At 34.1% G+C, this 21840-nt stretch overlaps 1 protein-coding gene across 1 annotated transcript in view; it reads left to right on the forward strand.

Moving 5' to 3' along the window:
* The window catches only part of RSRC1 (arginine and serine rich coiled-coil 1), a 418307-nt gene that overhangs the window by 74864 nt on the left and 321603 nt on the right, over positions 1–21840 (forward strand). Inside the window, exon 4 of the mRNA XM_074031315.1 lies at positions 9542–9715. Within this exon, the coding sequence (XP_073887416.1) occupies positions 9542–9715 (174 nt within the window). The remainder of the gene's footprint in view (positions 1–9541; positions 9716–21840) is intronic.

Genomic DNA, 21840 nt, shown 5'->3' on the forward strand with positions numbered 1-21840 from the left:
AAGGTCAGGAGATCGAGACCACAGTGAAACCCCGTCTCTACTAAAAATACAAAAAAAATTAGCCGGGCGCGGTGGCGGGCGCCTGTAGTCCCAGCTACTCAGGAGGCTGAGGCAGGAGAATGGCGGGAACCCGGGAGGCGGAGCTTGCAGTGAGCCGAGATCGCGCCACTGCACTCCAGCCTGGGCAACAGCGTGAGACTCCGTCTCAAAAAAAAAAAAAAAAAAAAAGAAGTTTTGAAGTATAGTTGATAGGTAAATTTAACCATGAGTTCAAATCTTCTGTGTCTTTACTTTCTAAATTTACAAATCCACAATCAAGATTCTGCCTTTAAGTTTTGTTAACTTCTGCTTTACGTATTTTGAGGCTCTTTTATTACATATTTATAAATTCAGGAATGTTAGATTAATACACGCTTTTGGGTTTACCCTTATCATCAAGGACTGTCTCTAATAGTAGCCTTTATTTTGAAGTCTGCTTTATCTGACATTGGTATGGTTTCACCATCTTTTTTTCTTTTTGTTAGTGTGTGCATGATCTTTTTTTCTCTGCCTTTACTTTGAACCCTGCTTTGGTTTAATACTTAAGATGTTCATTTTGAAAGCTGCTTGTAGTTTGTTGCCTTCAGTTGGATAATCTTTCGATTGTATTATTTAGTCCATTTATATTTATTAATTACTGATCTATTTGGATTTAATTCTACCATCTTATTCTTCGTTTTCTATTTGTGCAATCCATTTTTTCATTTTTTTCTACTTTCTTCTTTGGACTAATTTTATTTCATTTTCTTCTCTATTAGGTGACTAGTTTATATTATTTTAATTATACCTTCGGTGACTTACCTAGAAATTGTTGCATGGTCTTGACTTATATAAATCTAACGTAAATTACTACTTTTATTACTTTTTGTTTTTCTGTGGTTTTGATTTTTGAAGGATAGCTTCGCTGGAATACATGGCCAATGGGATGTAACATGGCCAACATACTTTTTTCCCTCTTGAATTTCTCAAAAAAAAAATTAAAGCCATTGTTTTGCTGTGTATCATGCAGTTGAGACTGATACCAACTTGTCTTTCTTTGTTAGTGACTTAATCAGAGTATTCTTTTTCCTTTATCTTTAATGAGCAGTAACTTAATCAGTGTATATCTCAGGGTTAATTATGGGTAGTTTATTTCCCTGTGGTGGGCCCTTTCTACATGTGGATGGCTTTAGTTACAGGACTGTTCTTGCATTTTGATTGTAATAATCTGTTACCTTGTGTTTTCTTTTGGAACCTCAGCTAGTTGGTTGTTCATTGTGTGCCTCTTCTTTCTATAACTTTTTTCTGAAATTTTCTACTACTTTTGTTTTCTTTCTCTTGGCCCTTTTCATCATTAACATCTATGTCTCTTATTATATGAGCATGTTGTAATTTAATATTCATTTCTAGGATGACTTATTTTAATTTGTTATTTTGTTTTTATTTTAAATAAATTGAACTTTTTCCTAAAATCAGATAATGGTCATTTCATATCTCCCTGTTTGTCTATTTTTGTCCTGGAATTTTTTTTTTTTTTTTTTTGCTTGTTTATGTTTGATTCATTTTTCGAGCGCTATGTTATAGTCTTCTCTATTTCATGGTTTTTGGTGAGATATATTTACATTTTTTGAAAAATTTTGATTATTTCTCTTATAGTTGCTTTGTATGGCTGTTGGATTCTCTTTTTATGTCATTCTTGATAATTTTCCTGGATCAGCAGTAATAGACAATACTGTGAATGGACTGAAGATTTCGTATGACTTTAAGCCTTCTTGAGTGGCACTCTATTGTTTAGTATCGTGAGGTGGAGTTTCTTTCTTTCATTTTATTAGAAATAGGGTCTCGCTCAGTCATGCAGGCTGGAGTACAGTGGCTCACTCCAATCTGAGCTTACTGCAGCCTTCTAACTCCTAGAGTCAAGTGATTCTCCTGCCTCAGACTCTCAGGTAGCTGAGACTACAGGCATCATTTATGATCTTGTTTTTGTAGATCTCTGAACTTCAGTACCTTGTTTCCTAGTTTTTCTTTATCACCAAGCCACTGGTGGACACCTTCCTTTCCAAAGCAAATCTCTTTCCTAGAGTGTAGGTCCTTAAAAAATTTCCTCTTATTTTTATCATCTTAGTTGGAGTTTAGTAGGGAGTGAAATTAGGTATCCATGTTCAAAATGTCATCCTGACATGGAATCCATGTTATTTTTATTCAATGTGTAATTATTTAATTTTAATTACAGTTTTGTTTTATGGTAAATGTAGTCTTTATTTATAGGTAGGACTTAACTGAATAGACTACTTGAAATATTGTAGTTTTCTTTTGAAAGACAAAATATTAGGGTATTTGTTTTGATTACATGTGTTTAGAACTTATTAGCCAATTAAGAAACTTGACAAATTGTTTTTTTAGGGCAGTAATTCATTTTATGTAGAGATGTTGCAGGGACTTTTCTTATTCTGTAGATATTGAAAGCATTTATCTGGTATAATAGGACATCTTGCTGTCCATTTATTGCTTATATATTGGATGTTCTAGAGTGACACATTTTTTTATCAAATGTTTCTTTGCTTATAATAGATCTCCATATTGACTTTGGTACTCTAGAGACTTCTAGAGTGATTTATCAGAAATATATTTATTTAAGGAATGAGGAACAAATAAGTCTTAAATTTTAATATGGTTTCTTTGGCTTTTTGTTTGTTTGTTTGGTCTGGGTAGGAAATCTTTTTACTTTGAACTTCTACTTTCTTCTTGATGAGGACCATTCTAATTTGTAAGTAAAGTTACTTAATAAAGTAAATGGAGTTGTTCATATGTCCAGGATGTGAGTTTTATTCAAAATTGTGTAAAGTCAATTCTTATGACAACTAAGAAGTTAACAGCTTAGTTTATTTCAATCTGTGTTTGGTTTCATGGTTGTTTTTAACAACCTTTAATAAATTTTTTTCTCTCTTTGTTTTTGCGTTTACTGTCTTTTTCACACGTATTTTCTTCAGAGTCACTTTTTGCTACTTGCAATCTATAAGCATGATTAAGAGGCAGACAGTGTGAGGATTAAAACAATGAACATTAAGACACAGAGGGCAGGGGGAAGGTCCAATAGCTTATACTATGCATACTGTGCATACTCTGATGTTTTAAAACTTACTACTTTATTTGAATTTATCATCATGTGACTTGACTTATAGATCTGCTATTGCTATCACAGTTTATTGAGCCACACCAGCAACATCTATAGAATATACCAGAATTTTCAAGACACGAATTGCTTGTATGAAGATGTAGGGTGAATAATGAGCACAATTAGTTTGGAAAATGGCAGGCATATGTTTTCTATAGTAGAGTCCTTGTGTTAGGGAAAACTGTGAGATGGGTTTGGAGATAACTGAGCTTGCTTAATTAATTGGTAAGCTGGGAAAAGTAGAAGATTGGGAAATAAGATGCTAGGGAGGGTTGGGTAGATAGTACTTGATGACCTCACTGCTAATTGCAGTATCCCATTTTTCTATAATGGTGATAGAAATGTGATCAGACTCTACTTCCTCTGGGACAGTGCCAATTAAGCCCTGTTGTCTTCATGTTATAGTACCTCCTTCAAAACCTACATATCCCCCAAATATTTCCTTTTATCCTCCAAAGGCTTCAAGACTTAGATGATAGGTGATATGGTCTTCCTGTTAATAGCAAACCGCTGAAGATCATGTATTTGGCTGCCGAGGGTTATCTGTGAAGACAAGGATTTTAGTCCTTCAGATTATTATTATTCACCTTCCTATATAAAAGACATACATTGAACCTTGAGCGATTCTTACGCCAGCCTTGAGATTTTAAAGGTCTCTCAAAATCAGAATGCTATGGTATGAGGGAAACATATTTCATATGCTTCTGATTCAGATTTTACAAATTCACTCAAATTAGTACCTTCCTCAGTTAACTTCTTTCCTAGTGCCTGCCTCCTTCTCCCAAATCACTTGTGTTATTTCACAACTCAGGTGATATTATTTCATTCTCATGGTAAGGTAAATATTATTGCCATTTTGCACATAAGGAAACAGAAGCTCACAGAGCAAATAGCTTGTTCAAGGGCACTATCATTTGAGGATTTCTTTATCTTCTAAATCTGAATGCGTATGTAACTTTGAGCATATTAGTAACAGATACATTTAATTTTAAGGGTACAATAAAAATACGATTTTACCAAAATCCACCTCATCTGGAGCCAAAATGGTGTATATTTTGTCCAACAGTATATATTTTTTTTAATAAAAAGAGGCAAATGAGTAAGAAATGAGCTTTTGCTGTTACAGATTTAGTTTAAAAATAAGCCATAGAATTGTATTAATGTTTAACTCGCCTATCTTTTGTTACTCTGTATTTTCACAGTTAATTGCCAGAATCATATTTTGGTCCTAAATAATATAGAACCAAATAATGAAAATATTCTGTATGTCTATATGCACATAATGTATTTATAGTGGCTGAGGTTATCACAAAAAAGGCTGCCTTCCATTTATATTGTTATTGCTTTTTTTATTAGAAAACTTAAAAATTTGATTATTACTCAGAGATTTTAGTAATCTGTTAAAATTTCCACATATTTACACATAATAGAAAATTTAATCAGAAAGGAATCAGGTAACATCTGTGGAGACAGTAAGTTGTGATGATAAAATTTTGATATAGAAAGATACTCGTGTCAAAATTAAGGAATAGTCAAAGAAACTTACAGAGCAAATGGTAGAAATTTCATATTTGTAAATTAGGACAATAAAATAATTACACTTATGTTAACATTAGCAGCAATAAATATTATAACTGCAGGTTGATGTAGTAGCTCATGCCTATAATCCCAGAACTTTGGGAGGCTGACATGGGAAGATCACTGGAAACTAGGAGTTTAAGACCAGCCTGGGCAAAATAGTGAGACCCCATCTATATAGACATACGTACACACACACACACACACACACACACACACACACACTCTCACACACAGAAAAAAAATTAGCTGAGCATGGTGGCACGCATATGTAGTCCCAGCTACTTGGGAGGCTGATGCGGGAGGATCACTTGAGTCAGGGAATTTGAGGTTGCGTAAGATATGATCATGCTGCTGCACTTCAGCCTGGGTGACAGAGTTAGACCTTGTCTCAAATAAATAAATAAAGGAATGAAGAAATGTAGGAAGGAAAGGAAAGAAGAAAAGAAAAAGGAAAGGAAAGGAGGAAGGAAGGAAGAAATTTCTTAAAATCACATTAACAAAGTTTGTGGGTTTGTGATCTAATATTCTTCTTTATTTATTAAGTGAACCCATTAGAGATGGACAAGGACAAATGTTACTGCTGCTGAAAGCCATGTAATTCTCTTAAAGACTTACATATATCCTGATACAGTTTGGCTCTTACATATATCCTGATACAGTCCCCACCCAAATCTCATCTTGTAGCTCCCATAATTTCCATGTGTTGTGGGAGGGACCCCATGGGAGATGACTGAATCATGGGGGCGGATCTTTCCCGTGCTGTTCTCGTGATAGTGAATGGGTTCATGAGATCTGTTGGTTTTAAAAATGGGAGTTTCTAGCCCAAGCTCTTTCTTTGCCTGCTGCCATCCACATAAGATGTGACTTGCTACTCCTTGCCTTCCACCATGATTTTGAGGCCTCCCCAGCCATGTGGAACTGTAGGTCCAATAAATCTCTTTCTTTTGTAAATTTTCCGGTCTCAGGTATGTCTTTATCAGCAGAGTGAAAATGGACTAATATATATTCTAAGTATCTAGGATGAGTTCATGTGATGTCTCCATCATCCACATTCTTTATTCTTTGGTAATTTGTATTGGTTGTTTGTATTTGCTCTTTTTCTTTCATTTGATCACTTTAGCTGAGACATTAATTTTATTGATATTCTCAGGGTACCAGATTTTGGCTTTTTTAGTTTTTTCTTCCATTGATTTTTCTCTTTAGTGTTTCCTTTCTTCCAGCTACTTTGTGTTTATAGTGCTTTGCTCTTCTTTTTGTAGCTTCTTAAAGTGAAACCTTAGGTAATTGATTTTAGATATTTCTTCTTTTCTAATATAAACATTTAAAACTATAAATGTCTCCCTAAACATTGCTTTAGCTGCGTCCCACAAATTCTCATATGTTGTATTTTTCATTTTCATTCAGTTCAAAATACTTTTAAATTTCCTTTGTGCTTTCTTACTTGACTCATGGATTATTTGAAAGTATTTTATTTGGTTTCCATATATCTGGAGTTTTTCTGTATGTCTTATTGTTAAATTCTAATTTAATTCTGTTTTGGTCAGATAAACATGTTCTGCATGATTTCTACCTAGGAATTGATCCTTTGATTATCATGAAGTATCCATTTTTAATTTGGGTGATACTCTTAGTTTCTGAAGTCTAGTTTATGTGATATTAATATATTAACTTCAGCTTTCCTGTACTTCCTGTGTATATGATGTATATATTTTTAGCCATTTATTTATTTATTTATTTATTTTGAGACAGAGTCTCACCCAGGCTGGAGTGCAGTGGCGCTATCTTGGCTCGCAAGCTCCGCCTCCTGGGTTCACGCCATTCTCCTACCTCAGCCTCCTGAGTAGCTGGGACTACAGGTGCTAGCCACCAGGCCCAGCTAATTTTTTGTATTTTTTAATAGAGACGGGGTTTCACTGTGTTGGCCAGGATGGTCTCAATCTCGTGACCTCGTGATCCGCTCACTTCAGGCTCCCAAAGTGCTGGGATTACAGGCGTGAGCCACCGCACCTGGCCTAGACATTTACTTTTAACCTATCTGTGTCTGCTTATTTAAAGTACATATTTTGTAGATAGCATATAGTCGTTGTTCTAGATGGCATACAGTATTGCTTTTTATACCTTTGACAGACAGCCTTTTTACAATATTTTGTTTATTAATATCTAATGTACTTATGATATAGTCTATCATTTTATTATTTTATGTATTTGCCTTCTTTTTTTCTTTTTACTTCCTTTCCAGCTTCCTTTTGGATTAATGAGTATTTTTAATAATTCCTTTAAAATTAATCTATTGACTTTTTAGCATACTTATTTTCTTCTTTTTTTAGTAGTTGCTGTAAGGATTACAGTGTATGCTCTTAACATTTCAGTGTACTTAGAATTATTATTTCACCGTTTAATGTGAAATATAGAAACCTTTTAACAGTATAGGTTTATTTACCTGCCCCATGCTTTATTCTATAGAGATTATTTGTATTATTGTCTACCTTCATTATAAACCTTAGAGTAAAATACTATTATTTTTACTTTGAGCACTTGTATGTGTTTTAAATAAATTAAGGGAAATAAACAGTTTTTGATACTTACCTATTTATTTACTTTATGGTAGTCTTCATTCCTTCCTAAAGATCCACGTTTTCATCTGTTATCATTCCTTTTTGGCCTGAAGAACTTTCTTTAGTATTTATTGTAATGCAAGTCTTCTGTTGATATTTGTTTACTTTTCCTTTGTCTAGAAAATGTCCTTATTTTACTTTCATTTTTGAGGGATATTTTTGCTGGGTATAAAATTCTAGGTTGACCTGTTGTTTTCTTTCACCATGTTAAGAATTTCGTTCCGCTGTCCTCTGATTTCCATTGTTTTTGATAAGAAGTCAGTGGCAATAGTTGGTATCATTGTTCACCTGTATGTAATGTGTTGTTTTTCCTCTGAATACTTTCAAGATTTCTCTACACCTTTAGTGTTTTTCAGTTTGACTATAGTATTTCTAATCATGCTCTTCTTAATATTTATCTTACTTGGTTTGTTGAACTTCTAATAAAGAATCTGTAAATTTTTCTTTTATTAACTTTGGAAAATTTTTTGCTCACCACTGAAAAAACGTTTTCTGCTTCATCCTCTGTTTTCTCTATTTCTGGGTTTAAATAAGCTTGTTAGGCATTTGAATCTTGTCACACAGATCCCTGAGGGTCTTTCTTATTACAATCTTTTTTCCTCTTAGTTCTTCATATTGGGTAATTTTGATTGATTTATTTGCATATATACAGATTCTTTCCTCTGTTATTACCAGTGTGCTTTTAATCTCATCCAGCATAATTTTAATTTCAGAGACTGTGTTTTTCAGTTACAGAATTTTTTTTTTTTCCATGTTCTGGTATTCCTATTGAGATTGCTTAATTTTATATTCATTATTAGCCTAGTTACACTTACTGCTTTAAAATCCTTATCTGCTAACTTTAACATCTAGTTTAATCTCAGTTGCTTTTCATATACTGTCTTTTAAGAATAGAACACATTTTTTGTGTTTCTTCATTTATCTAGGAATTTTGGGTTTTTATCCTGGACAAAGTGAGTATTATGAAAACTCTGTTATTTTCCTCTGAAAAACATACTTTTGTTTGTTTATTGTTTTGTTTCGCAGGAAAATCACATGGTTGGATTAAAAAGGCAACAATTCTGTTTTTGTTGTTGTTTGTTTGTTTGTCTTTTTGTTTTTGAGACGGAGTCTTTCTCTGTCACCCAGGCTGGAGTGCAGTAGTACAATCTGGGCTCACTGCAGCCTCCACCTCCCAGGTTCAAGTAATTCTCCTGTTTCAGCTTCTCGAGTAGCTGGGGTTACAGGCATGAGCCACCACGCCCAGCTAATTTTTGTATTTTTAGTAGAGGCGAGGTTTCACCATGTTGGCCAGACTGGTCTCGAACTCCTGCCCTCAAGTGATCTACCCGCCTTGGCCTCCCAAAGTGCTGGGATTACAGGCGTGAGCCACCGCACCCTGCATGAAGATGAAATATATTTAATATTCAGTAAGTGGAAGTGGATCATCATAAAGGTTGTCTTCCTCATCTTCATGTTGAATAGGCTCAGGAGGAAGAGGCAGAGGAAGGGTTTGCCTTGCTGTCTCAGTGGTGGCAGAGATGGAAGAAAATCCACCTGTAATTGGATCCATGAAGTTGAAACCCATGTTGTTCAAGGGTCAACCTGGGTTGTTTTTAAAAATTATCTGTAGGATTGTCAGTCTGGTAGTTTTTTTGTTTTTGTTTTTGTTTTTGTTTTAAATCAATGCTGTAACCAGAACCTGAAATAATTACCTCTTAGTATTGTACCATAATGCATTTAATACAAAGAATAGCTGGATTGGAGTGGATCAGTATTTATATTGGAACAATTAGAAATAAGACATAAACTTGAATAGATACGGAAGCAAAGATTATAGAGAAAAGGAAAGCCCTATCCTTGTAGGTTAAATTAGATACATTATTTGAGGAGATGTGAATAATTAAGACTAGATTTGAACCTTTAAGGCAAACACTTTTTAACTGCATCATTATTTACTATAAAGTTAGCATATATATTTCCCGCATATTATTTCAAGTGAGAGCATTTACTCATAAAGAATCATATTCAGGTGCTTGCTTCACATGGTTATTTAATTCTGAGTCCACAACTAAAACTAAGTATTTTTTTTTTCAGATAATTTAAAAGAGTATTTACTTTTCATAATACAAATTATACAGTAAGTTTATTTAACAAAATCTGCTTACCATAGGTCCAGGTCAAGACCTCGTCTCCGTTCTCATAGTCGTAGCAGTGAAAGGTCCAGTCACAGAAGAACGCGTAGTCGGTCTCGGGATAGAGAACGACGTAAAGGCAGAGATAAAGAGAAAAGAGAAAAGGAGAAGGACAAAGGGAAGGACAAGGAATTACATAACATCAAACGTGGGTAAGTTGAAGGAAATCTTACCTGGTAAGGACTTGGTGATTCCATGGTGATGTTCAAACTACATTTTTATTCTCTGAGGTTTTTCTTGTGACTCAGTTGCTATAAGAGTAGAAGAAAATGGAACAAAAAGAGAGAATACAGTAGAGAAAGAAGAAAGGATAAATCAAAATAGTTATCTCAGATTCTTACTGTGGTACATTTTCATTTCTATTTTTATTTAATATAACAGTATTGGAATCGATATAAACAGCAATATCAAAGTTTAGTATGTTAGTAGAGGAAAATTTGCCTAATTCTGTAGGAAAGTTTCATATTCTGTTTCCTTTGTTCTGAGTATGAACTTAAAATTTGAAGACTACTTAGTGATTAAAAATGTTTATTTCCTTATTGTAAAGCTGTTAGACGAAAAGTATAAAGTTGAAACAGAAGGAGGAGACCATGTGATTTACTATTGTTTAAGCCTTTTTGAAATATGGAATGGGAGCTTGAGCAATATTAGGGTGTATGTGTGTGTAAGGGTGAGTGTGTCTGCTTATAAGGTCTGGATTTTGTTTTTCATAGAATTGTTATTATTAAAACAATGAGATTCTAGTTTTGTCAGTTTAGAGACAGAAGTTGAAATCCACTCATAAGTGTTTGTCAAATTAGAAAACATTAAAATGAAACAATCTTTTTTAACAGAGTAAATTCACAGCATCTTGTTCGTTTTATTCAAAATTATAATTGAGGTCTTTTATTTTAAGAAGTAGAATCTAATGTTGGAATTTATCCTCTTTTGTCAGTCTTTCAATGTCTTGTGTGAATATATTTATTTTAACACTTCAATATAAATGTGTTTATCTTTAATGTATTAGTTTTCCATGTTTAAGAGTTTACTAGGATTGTAGTTATAGCATCCTGACGTCTTGATTCTATAAAGAATTATTAAGTTTATTAAAAGATAGGGAATTCCTTCCTCATTCCTTTCATTTTCACAGTTGTTTGTTTATTTTTTATTTCCAAATTTATAGTGATGTTATATAAATCTCCCTAGATTGTTGGCTTTTAAGTATTCTTTAAATGTTAAATTTGTGGTAGAGTTTGGAAGAGGATACCATTATTATTATGTGACTTTTGTTCGCCTGATCATCCCACAACCACTAATGTACAGTGATCAATTATGTTCCTGTAAAATTCTGAGTTCTGTCCTCTTGTAGTTTTAAGGATTGTGAAATGTTACAGGAGAGGAGTTAGAAGTTAGATACCTGTCTGTAAGGGTGGGGAGGCTGAGCTAGCCAGCACTGGTAAAATGGAATGAAGGCAGAAAGTGTTTGGGGGAAATCTCTTGGTAATGGGAGAAAGTCAATAGGATGATAAATTCGAAGGGAGGATTTACATACAGTAGGGTTCTGAGTCTGGAAAATATGCTTGATGAATACAACTTGTCAATCAAGAAACTGCCTTGCTTCTGATTCCTTTTAAAATTTTTTCTTCTTTTGGTTTTGTTTTTAAAAATTACATGGCTATGGAAGAAAACTATGATTTTTACTGGTCATTAAATTTTTACCTTCCACCTCACCAAATTTTACTTTTTTAGAATAATACTTGTGTAGTTGCATAACATTTATGTTATGTAAAATATTACATGGGGGATTTTAAAGGTAAGAAATATGAGAAAGTGAATAAAACAGGAAGGTTAGATTGTGTTAAAAAAGGTTCTCATATGGTAACATTAATCTTGAATATCTAAGGCAACTTTACAGGTTAGACTCATCTCTCACTCATAGTTGATTGTGTTCAAGTGGACCAATTCCTGGATGGCAAGTTTACAAGATGATAGTGTTGTATTTGCTGTTATTTCTTAACATTAATCTCAACAAAGGCAATGAACAAAGTCAAAATAAGAGGTGCAAAATAAAAGGGCACCAGGGACTGATGCCAAAAAACTGTGGCTAGTCTGCATTATGGTTTTAGTGGGCCATAGTAGAGGGTAGTGTTGTGTTAGGGTGCCCTTTCCCCTGCTTAGTGCTGAGGTGTGCACAGATTCTTATATTTCCTAACGCTGATTTTTAAGCCATTCTGGACTTAGGATCTTTTGTATCACTCAGAGCACCTAATGTACATGTTAATTTTTATCAAATATTTAATATTTAAATATTGATTATCAAATATGCACATTCATTCATCTGTTTACTTGTTCAGTCAACAATATTTAAATGCCTTCTACTTGTCAGGTACTGTGTTAGGTAGTAAGGATATAAATGTTAGTGCCGGTACTGCTTGGAGCTTTCACACAGGTGGGAATATAAACGTGTAGAAGGGAAGATATGCAAATGATTATAGTAAAGTCAGATGAATTTTTCCAGTAGGAAAAGTAAAAAGTAAAACTGTACCAGTTAAGATGCTTTGGCTATAACAAAACCTAACTAACAGTAGCTTAAATTAAACCAAGGGTCAGCAAACTTTTGTAAAGGGCTAGATTAGGGGTGTCCAATCTTTTGGCTTTCCTGGGCCACATTGGAAGAAGAATTGTTTTGGGCCACATATGAAATACTCTAATGATAGCTGATGAGCAAATAAATAAATAAATAAATAATAAAATAAAACCACAAAAATCTCATAATGTTTTAAGAAAGTTTATGAATTTGTGTTGGGCAACATTCAAAGCTGTCCTGGGCTGCATGTGGCCCACGGGCTGCAAGTTGGACAAGCTTGGGCTAGATAGTAAATAATTTAGGCTTTCTGGATCATTTGGTCTCTGTTGCAACTACTGAACTTTACAACTATAGGTAATAGTAAGCTAACAGGCAGACTGTATTTCAGTAAAACTGTGTATAAAAATGGGTATCTGGCTGGATTTGGCTCAAGAGTTGTCATTTGTCATTTCTGGCTTAAACTACGAGTACACTTACAGCTAATAACGAGCAGTTTAGAGATAAGCAGTCTGAGGCTGTTTTTATACTTCTCACAGGTCAGTCTAAGCATCTTGGCTTTCATTTTCAGTCTTGACACCTTCTGGTTGAGAGAGATTTCCCTCCATAAACTTCAAGCTGGTTGATCTTAACTAGTCCCTGTGTCAAGGAAAGGTTCTCAGATGAAGTGATGTTTACATTTTGAAGGAAGAGAGGGGGAGGAATGATCATGCAAAATGAACTTCAAATAGAAAGGTGTGGAGGCATCAAGGTATGTGTGGTACAATTTGAGGGACTGAAGTCTAGTGGGGCTTAATTTAGAGTAGAAGATAAATAATGATGACAGATGATTATGAGAGGGCTTTGAGTATGCAGTTAATTCTAGAGGCAGTGGGATGCCAATGTAGAGTTTCAAGTAGAGAAATAATGTGATTGGGTCTACATGGGGTATGAACAAAATGCTTTACTCACAATGGATGTAAAAAGATAAGCATCAACTGGGCGTGGTGGCTCACGCCTGTAATCTCAGCACTTTGGGAGGCCAAGGCGGGTGGATCACCTGAGATCAGGAGTTTGAGACCAGCCCGACCAACATGATGAAACCCCGTCTCTACTAAAAATACAAAAATTAGCTGGGCGTAGTGGTGCGTGCCTGTAATCCCAGCTACTTGGGCGGCTGAGGCAAGAGAATCACTTGAACCTAGGAGGCGGAGGTTGCAGTGAGCCAAGATCACGCCATTGCACTCCAGCCTGGGTAACAAAGTGAGACTCTGTTTAAAAAAAAAAAGATAAGCATCTAACATTTTAAAGGTATTTTTTCAGTATCAGAAATTTTGCTAAGCCTTTGACATATATTATCTCATTTAATAACCTGATAAATAGGTGCTTTTATTATCCTATTAATATAGATGAAGAGATGAAGGTGCTTAGGCTTATGGTCGTGAGCTAATAAATGGCAGAGTTAGGCTTCTAATTCAAATGGACTGACTGTCACCTGCCTCTTAACGACACACTATCCTCATTTCTTTAGTAATCCATAATTATTAATGATGAACAAGAGAGTTTGAGATCAAGTGATATACTGTTGTTTAAATATTCCTAGAAAACAGTGAGAGCGAACTGAAAGAATTTTCTGTACCATATTTTTCCCTGATCAGCCCAGAAATCTCATTAGTAAAAGATTGATCCCTTCTTTTCTCCCTCTCTCTTCGTTTCTTAGTTTCCCACCTCAGCATTTCATCTATTTAGAATTATATTTAATTATCTTCACAGACAATTCCTGGGCCTTAATTAAGTTTATTTTAGTGATGGTTTCATTAGCTATCTTTTTTCCAAGTGGCTTTAAAAAATTTGTGGAGAGAGAGAGGAAAAAGGATTTACTAACATTTAAATTAGGACTTATGTATTAATTCATTGTGATTGTGCAGTGCATGACAAGTGTTTTAGCTTGTGCTAAGTAACCTAAGTGCTTTTTCACATGAGAAAATAACCTATGTGCAAAATTAATAGTATTTAGATAGATGGATAGATAGATAGACAGACAGACAGATAGGACACAAAGTATACATTTATAAAGCACAAAGCAAGAACAGTAAGTAGAATAATGGTAAAACAAGGTAAAGGGTGTTTATAAATTGGGAAAAACAAAACAGGAAAGAAAGGAATGCTCAAGCAGGAATTAATGAGCTTGATAATGAGGGAGAGTTTATTTATACTTTTGAGAAAAAAATGCAAAATCAGATAATTCTGAAAAAACTTTTTTAAATAACAGCTAATTATAGTTCTGGAAATTCCTAGAACATTAAAATCGTAGAATTTGTCTTATAATGTCACAAATTGGCCCATTCATTTTATTTATCTACTGATTTAGGAAGACCCAATATAAACTGGAAAGGTCTCAGTAGTTTATAGGGACTAAAAGATGCCTTTCCTTATAACACTGTGTGAATGATTATTATAAGAAAGACACCGAGTCCTGTCTGAAATTTTATCAAGAATGTTTAATGACTTTTAATGTTTTATATTTATGACTTTTAATGTTTTATATTTATAAAATTTAGTTTCTAAGAATATTTTCTCTTTTAAACACTGATACAGATTTTTCTTGTTTTTCATTTTCCCCCTAGATTTAAAAAATAAATATTTATCTTATCCTTAGAAAATTTTATTTTTTAAAAGTGAGAGCAGTTTATTAAGAAAATAAAGGAATAAAGAATGGCTACTCTGTAGGCAGAGCAGCTGTATTTCTTTTCTTTTAATTTGTAATTTTTTTTTTTTTTTTTTTTTAGAGACAGGGTCTCTGTTGTTCAGGCTGGAGTGCAGGGATGTGATCATAGCTCACTCCAACCTTGATCTCCTTGATCTCCTGGGCTCCAGTGATCCTCCCACCTCAGCCTCTTAAGTAGCTGGTACTGCAAGTGTTCGCCACCAAGCATGGCTAAATTTTTATTCCTTATTTTTTGTTGAGATAGAGTCTCACTATGTTGACCAAGCTGGCCTCAAACTCTGGATCTCAAGCAATCCTCTGGCTTTGACCTTCCAAAGGATTATAGGAGTGAGCCACAGTGCCAGGCCCTAGATCATTACAGTTTTTATAAGGGATAATGTCTTTGCATTATGAGAACAGATTTTTCTTAATAGCAGAGTTGTTAAGTTGAAATTGGATACAACATTATTTTGTTAAACTGTTATTGAGAGTCAACAATCAGAACTAGGAAACTTGTCATGGCATCTCATAATTGCAATTGATTTGATGATGGTGAATGTTATACATCCTATCTAAGTCTTCTGTGGATTAACATATTATTGGACCTTCTTTACCTACATCTTGATCCAAACTACCTAACATGTAGTTGACTGCTATAAAACATTTTTAAAATGATGTCTTTGAAAAGTTAGTTGTGAACAAATATGTAAGTGCCAGTGATGTTCTACTATTCATTCTTTTTTTTTTTTTTTTTTTTTTTTTTGAGATGGAGTCTCACTCTGTCGCCCCAGCTGGAGTGCAGTGACGCTCCAGCTCACTGCAAGCTCCGCCTCCCGGGTTCACGCCATTCTCCTGCCTCAGCCTCCTGAGTAGCTGGGACTACAGGTGCCCGCCACCATGCCCGGCTAATTTTTTGTATTTTTAGTGGAGACAGGGTTTCACCGTGTTAGCCAGGATGGTCTCTATCTCTTGACCTCGTGATCCACCCGCCTCGGCCTCCCAAAGTGCTGGGATTACAGGTGTGAGCCATTGTGCCCGGCCTTTACTATTCATTCTTAAATCACAGTGCCATCCTTAAAAGGGGAATTTGGATGAGATTGATTTAAATCACCAGCTAGGAAAATTTGGTTTAAGGCAGTTGTTGCCTACTGCTGTGGTTTGAATGTGTCTCCCAAAGTTTTTGTGTTAGAAACTTGATCCAAAATGCAGCAGTGTTGGGAGGTGGGACCTTTATGGGAGGTGGGTCTTCCTTCATGAATGGATTAATGCAGTTATCAAGGGAGTGGGTACGCTATCATGGGAGTAGGTTTCTTATAAAAAGACTGGCTTCCGCCTCCTACATGCTCTTTGCCTTTCTTCTTTGGGATGATGCAGCAGGAAGTTCATCATCAGATGCTGGCCCCTCAGTCTTGGACTTCCCAGCATCCAGAACTGTGAGGCAATAAATTTTCATTCATTATAAACTAATGACCCAGACCATTGCGTTCTGTTATAGCAGCACAGAATGGTCCAAGACACCTACTAAAATGCTTTCTTCTTAATTTGAATAACTTTAGAATTCGTTAGGAACCTAATTTTGTATTTCTAAGTGGGCCTTTCTTTATGACCTGCTACGATGAAAAGTTTTCCCCTTTATTATTTCCTCATTGCATTTTCAGTAGATGGATGCTGTTCTCAGAAATGTACCTATCAAGACTTTTGGGATCTTTTACTGAAATACTTGTATTTATACATTCTTCCATTTTTCTTTGTATAATTTTCAGAAGCTTTATACTTTTTGAGAGAGGTAAGAATTTGCCTCTGGATATATAATTTATTTTTCTATAAAATGGGGATGGTAGTACTTAAAAAGCTGTAAGTATTATAAGCAGTGTGAATAAGAAAACTAGTACCATATAGAAATCATACTTTATAAATATATATTAGTTATGGCTTTAACCTTGGCAAAATTCCAGTGTCTTCAGTTTTAGAGTTTCATGTAATAAATTCCAGTCGATAAGGGGTTTTGTTTTTTATTCCCTCTACCTAGTGATTGGTAGATGTTGGGAGTGATTTGGGAAAGCTGGACTCTGAGTTTTGACAGCAGTTACTTACTTATAGAGCCTGTCATATTTTTCCTAACCTCTTATTTCTTTATACAGCAGGAAGTAATTTATGCTAATTTACTCCATTTGCATATAGGTTATAGAGTTCTGTGGTGCAGAGCATGCTTAGAACTCCTTTTAAGTGTCTGTTTGGATCAAAGCAGGGCTGTGTGATAGCTGTTGTCTGACACCAAGCTGTGTGGTGTTGTTTTCATTAAACATTTATCACACTTCCAAAGTGACAGCAGGCAACTTTGTGCCAGGATAACGTGTTTTCATGCAAAATTTATTGAAAAAGACGAAGACTTTGTAAAGAGATCTTGTTGCCTTTCACCAGTGGCGAAGGGTAAATGTTTGGTTCGAAAGCAGTATATCGAAAGTACACCTTTAACACATGTCATTATAGCATGCAAAAAAAAAAAAAAAGCTTCATACTGTCAATTTTGTTAAGCAGGTAAACAAATACATCTTTATACACACGTGTGCACTGGATTTGTTTTCTTTTTAAATTAAAGTTTCTACAGTTTCCTCATAAATCAAATGAATATCATACCATAGTGGCCCATTGTGTTCTTGGCCATTTTATATTACAGTGAAATTTACCACCCAATTTCTATTCTGTGGGTTTGAGTATTTGGTTATTAGTTCTGATTTAACCAAAATAATCTAATTTTTAAGAAAAGATTAGGTCAAGATAGGGAACATAATATAACAAAAAAAATATTCAGCAAAGGCAGGAGACAAGGATTTCCTCAGTTCTCCAAGGTCACCACCTTTCTTTTATATATTATATCAATACATTTAAATTATTACACAGTGTGCCCAATGGGATTTGACTTGAATTATGCCTGATAACGTTTTAAATGGCATGAATTGTAGATTCATTCTTTCTTTTGGTGATTGCTTGACGGTGAAAGCTTTGGAATGAGAGAAGGTACTTTCAATTTCCTTTTTCATTCCACAGGAGGCTGAGGAATTAGGGATATGTGAAGAAGGACTTTTAGTAAGTTTCATTACATGGTTTTTAAAAAATTTGGTGGACACTTTGCAAAAGGTATTACAAAAATTATGTTAGCATTAACATTCAGGAATAAAAGGGAAAAAGTACTGAATTGTAGTGTAATGGAGGAGCCTTGTCTTTGGACCCATATGGACTGCACAGAAACCTTCAAATCTTGACTCATTATGCTTTGGAGCTATTGAAGGATGATTGTTTTTAAAACGGCAAAACCGTGCCTCATACAGAAATACATTGCCAAAGATATTACTTACCTAATTAATGAGAGAATAAGTAAGATGTTACAAGTAGCTCAAAGGATCAGTAGTAGACACAAATGTAGGCTACCAAAAATCTAGCCATGAATAACGTAATAGATTCAAAAGTAGCTTCTTCTACATAGGGGAAGGAAATCAATTACACCTCCACTGGACAAAATTTATTTGCATATTTATAGAAAAGAATTATTTGCATTGCTATCAATTATCTATAATCTATGGAGTCTAAAAATATCTCAGATAAGGAAAGGTGCCCTAGACAATATAACCAGTAGTCTTTTTTGATCATCTCAAGTCATTTACAATTTCTTCTTGAGAAGGCAAGTAACTTTTTTGAACTTTATTCTTCCATAAGATGGAGATAATGGTAATTGAGAAGCTGTTAACTATTAGAAGCAGTGTGTGTCAGAAGACTAGTACTATGTAGTAGCAGCTCAATAAAGGTTCATCATTTTATTTTTTTATTGATAAAACAGTTTTAACTGTTGGTTTTGTGATCATCAGTTTCTCAACTATCATTCTTTTTTCTCACTTTTGTGTCTTTATAAAGGTTGTTCCTTCAGTCTGAAATACTTTCTTCTCTACTTTTCCTGCCAGTTACTATTCATCTTTTTGGGTTCATTTTAAATTTCGTTTATTTGGTAAAGTATTCCTCACCCCTCAAGAGTGTGCTGAGTACCTTTGCAGTTAACTCCCATTGTATTTATACCTAATTTGAATAGAATTTTGTAATGTTATGATTACAGATTACCTTGTCTGTCTTAGTTAACATTGTCTTTACTTGGATTATAGTAAGTACTCAAATATTTGTAGAATGAATAATAAATGTTTATTTTGAAGCTGGATTTAGGTAATTAAATCCAGCTTAGAAGCATTTAAAAGTGATAACATTGCGTTTTTTGGTATCAGAAAAATAAGGAACTTTTTTGTACTACCCCATTTCTGGTTCAAGTGTGCATGTGCATTCGCGTACATACACTACTTCCATCCACGTCTCCAGACTGCATTAAAAAAAAAATCCTATGTAACTTTCACTTTTTTCTGTATTTTAAATGTTATCAATCATGCTACAATTAGTATCATTTAGCATCAGTTGTTTAAAAAATTGAATGTCACTGCTAGGATTCATATTTTAAATAACAGTTAAAATTCCAGTCCTGATTGATCATTCTTCATGCCTAGTCTAATTTATTTCAGGATCTTAATTGATATCACCTATTCTCTTGATTTTATATATGGTTATAGGGCAAACTACCAGACTTAAACATACTATTTCATAGAGATCTTTAACTGAAGGCCTTAGTGTTTGCCTTTAGTAATGTTATGTATGACTTTGTAAGCTAGAGAGTCTGCACTATTGTTAGAGGAATGTAAAGGTAATAAACTTGGAGTGCCAGTCAAGTCTTTTCTTCCTAAGTAAACAAGCAGGTCCCCTAAATGCTAAGCCGTTGCTTATAATCACTCATTACAATTCTAATTTATATCTCATTGTAAAGCATCTTGAGTGTCCCTGATATGAATGATGCTAAACCAAATAGAAGCAATCTGCTGTGTATTTTTTTAAAATTCAAGCTTATTCTGTTCTCACAGGCTTTCTCTCCTGTCTAGTGATCATTGGAGTGGCATCTCCAAAATGGAACAGATTGGAATAAACCATAATGCTTGATTGACATGTTAGATAAATCTTGGTCAGCACAAGTATAGAATCAGAAATTTATCCTCCTTTGATTAAATGACAAAGATTGAAAAACCAGATATCTCTGTGTTGATTTATTTTTATATCCTAATGTGATATTACAGGACAGTTTTAAAGTGCCTGGTTTAAATATTCTTAATATCCTAGTTAATAAAATGAGTATAGCCAGATGATAGGAATAACATATGTCTCTTTGGATAGATGTAGTTACGGGGTATACTTTTCTACTAAAGCAGAGTAAATTGTAATACATTCCATTTGTGTAAATGCTGTTAACATATCTTAGATTTCAAGGCAATGAAAGTATATAATAAAAGAAAATCTCCAAATGGTATCATTGGGGTTAATGCTTTTCATTTAGTGATAAAGATATGATCTTTGGGTTCCAAGATTGCATATAACTACAGGAAGATAGGGATAGATCTCAGAGAATGAACCTTGTGAGTATAAACACAAAGCACTTTTTAATGCTATTACATATGTGATGATCACTAACATAGCAAGTGCAGTTAGGGAAATACAACAGTGAGTACTGCTGTTTTAATTCTCTCTGAACTCCTGCAGGAGGTTTTGAAATTGCAGTCTTTGACCCCTGTGGATATGCCAGCCTGTGACAGGCCACCTGGAAGTAGATCATGAAAATCAATTTGGTTGTCATATTGCAGCCTTAGCTTCTTTTTCTTGAGAAAGATAAAGGAGGGCATTCTACATTAGAAAAAGAAATGGGTAGATATTAGATTTTGAAAAGTAATTTGTATTTGGAATAAGCCAGATGTGAAATTCATAACTACTTAGAAATTAAGTACACTTAAAAATTGTAAAAGACAGGAGTAGAAGAAAAATGTTTTCATTATTCGAAGCTGTCTAGGCAAAGACAGCTTTAGTGTAGTCAGCCTTCCATATCCACAGGTTCCACATCCGTGGATTCAACCAACCACAGATCAGAAATGTTTGCGGGAAGAAACAATAAAAATAACAATACAACAATAAAAAATTATACAAATAAAAAATACAGTATAACTATTTACATAGCATTTGCATTATATTAGGTATTATTAATCTAGAGATGATCTGAAGTATGCAGGAGGATGTGTTACTGTGCTATTTTGTGTAAGGGACTTGAGCATCCTTGGATTTTGGTATTCATATTGGGTGAGTTTTAGTAGTTTTTGGTTATCAAAGAATTGGTTTATTTCATCTTAGTTGTTGAATTTATATTCATAGAGTTGCTCATAGTATTCCCTTAGTATCTTTCTAATGTTTGTATGACCTGTAGTGATAACTTCTTTTCATATCCTGATATTTTGAATAAATATTGCTAGAGGTTTTTTTGGGGTTCATTGATATCTTTTGTCAGTTTTTTTCTTCGTTCAATTTTATTGATTTCTGCTCTTTATTATTATTTTTTTCTCCTTCTTTGAGTTTATTTGTACGTTTTTCTAGTTCCTTAAAGTGGGACCTTAGATTATTGATTTGTGATCTTTTTTCTTTTCTAATACAAGTGTTTAATGATATAAATGTCTTTCTAAGCACTGCTTTAGCTATATCCCACAAATTCTCATATGTTATGTTTTTATATCTTCTCAGTTCTCATTATTTTCTAATTTTCCCTGTGATTTCCTGTTTGATTCATGGATTATTTAGATATGAAAATATGATTTCAAGTGTTTGAAGATTTCCCTGTATCTTTCTTTTATTGATTCTAGCTTCATTTCATTATGAGCAAAAAACATACTTTATATGATTTTAGCTCTTATAAATTGGTTATTTTTATGAATTTGGATATGGTCTGTCTTGGTGAATGTTCCATGTGTATTGTGCTGTTGTTGGGTCATCTGTTGTGTAAATGGCAATTAAATCCAGTTGGTTAATGGGAATTTTCTATCTCTTGGCGTATTTCCATCTACTAGTTGTTGATTACTAAAGACAAGCGTTAAAGTCTTCAACTGTAATTCTGTATTTTGTTATGTCAG

The sequence above is a fragment of the Macaca fascicularis genome, chromosome 2 (genome assembly GCF_037993035.2).
Source record: "Macaca fascicularis isolate 582-1 chromosome 2, T2T-MFA8v1.1".
Taxonomy (NCBI): domain Eukaryota; kingdom Metazoa; phylum Chordata; class Mammalia; order Primates; family Cercopithecidae; genus Macaca; species Macaca fascicularis.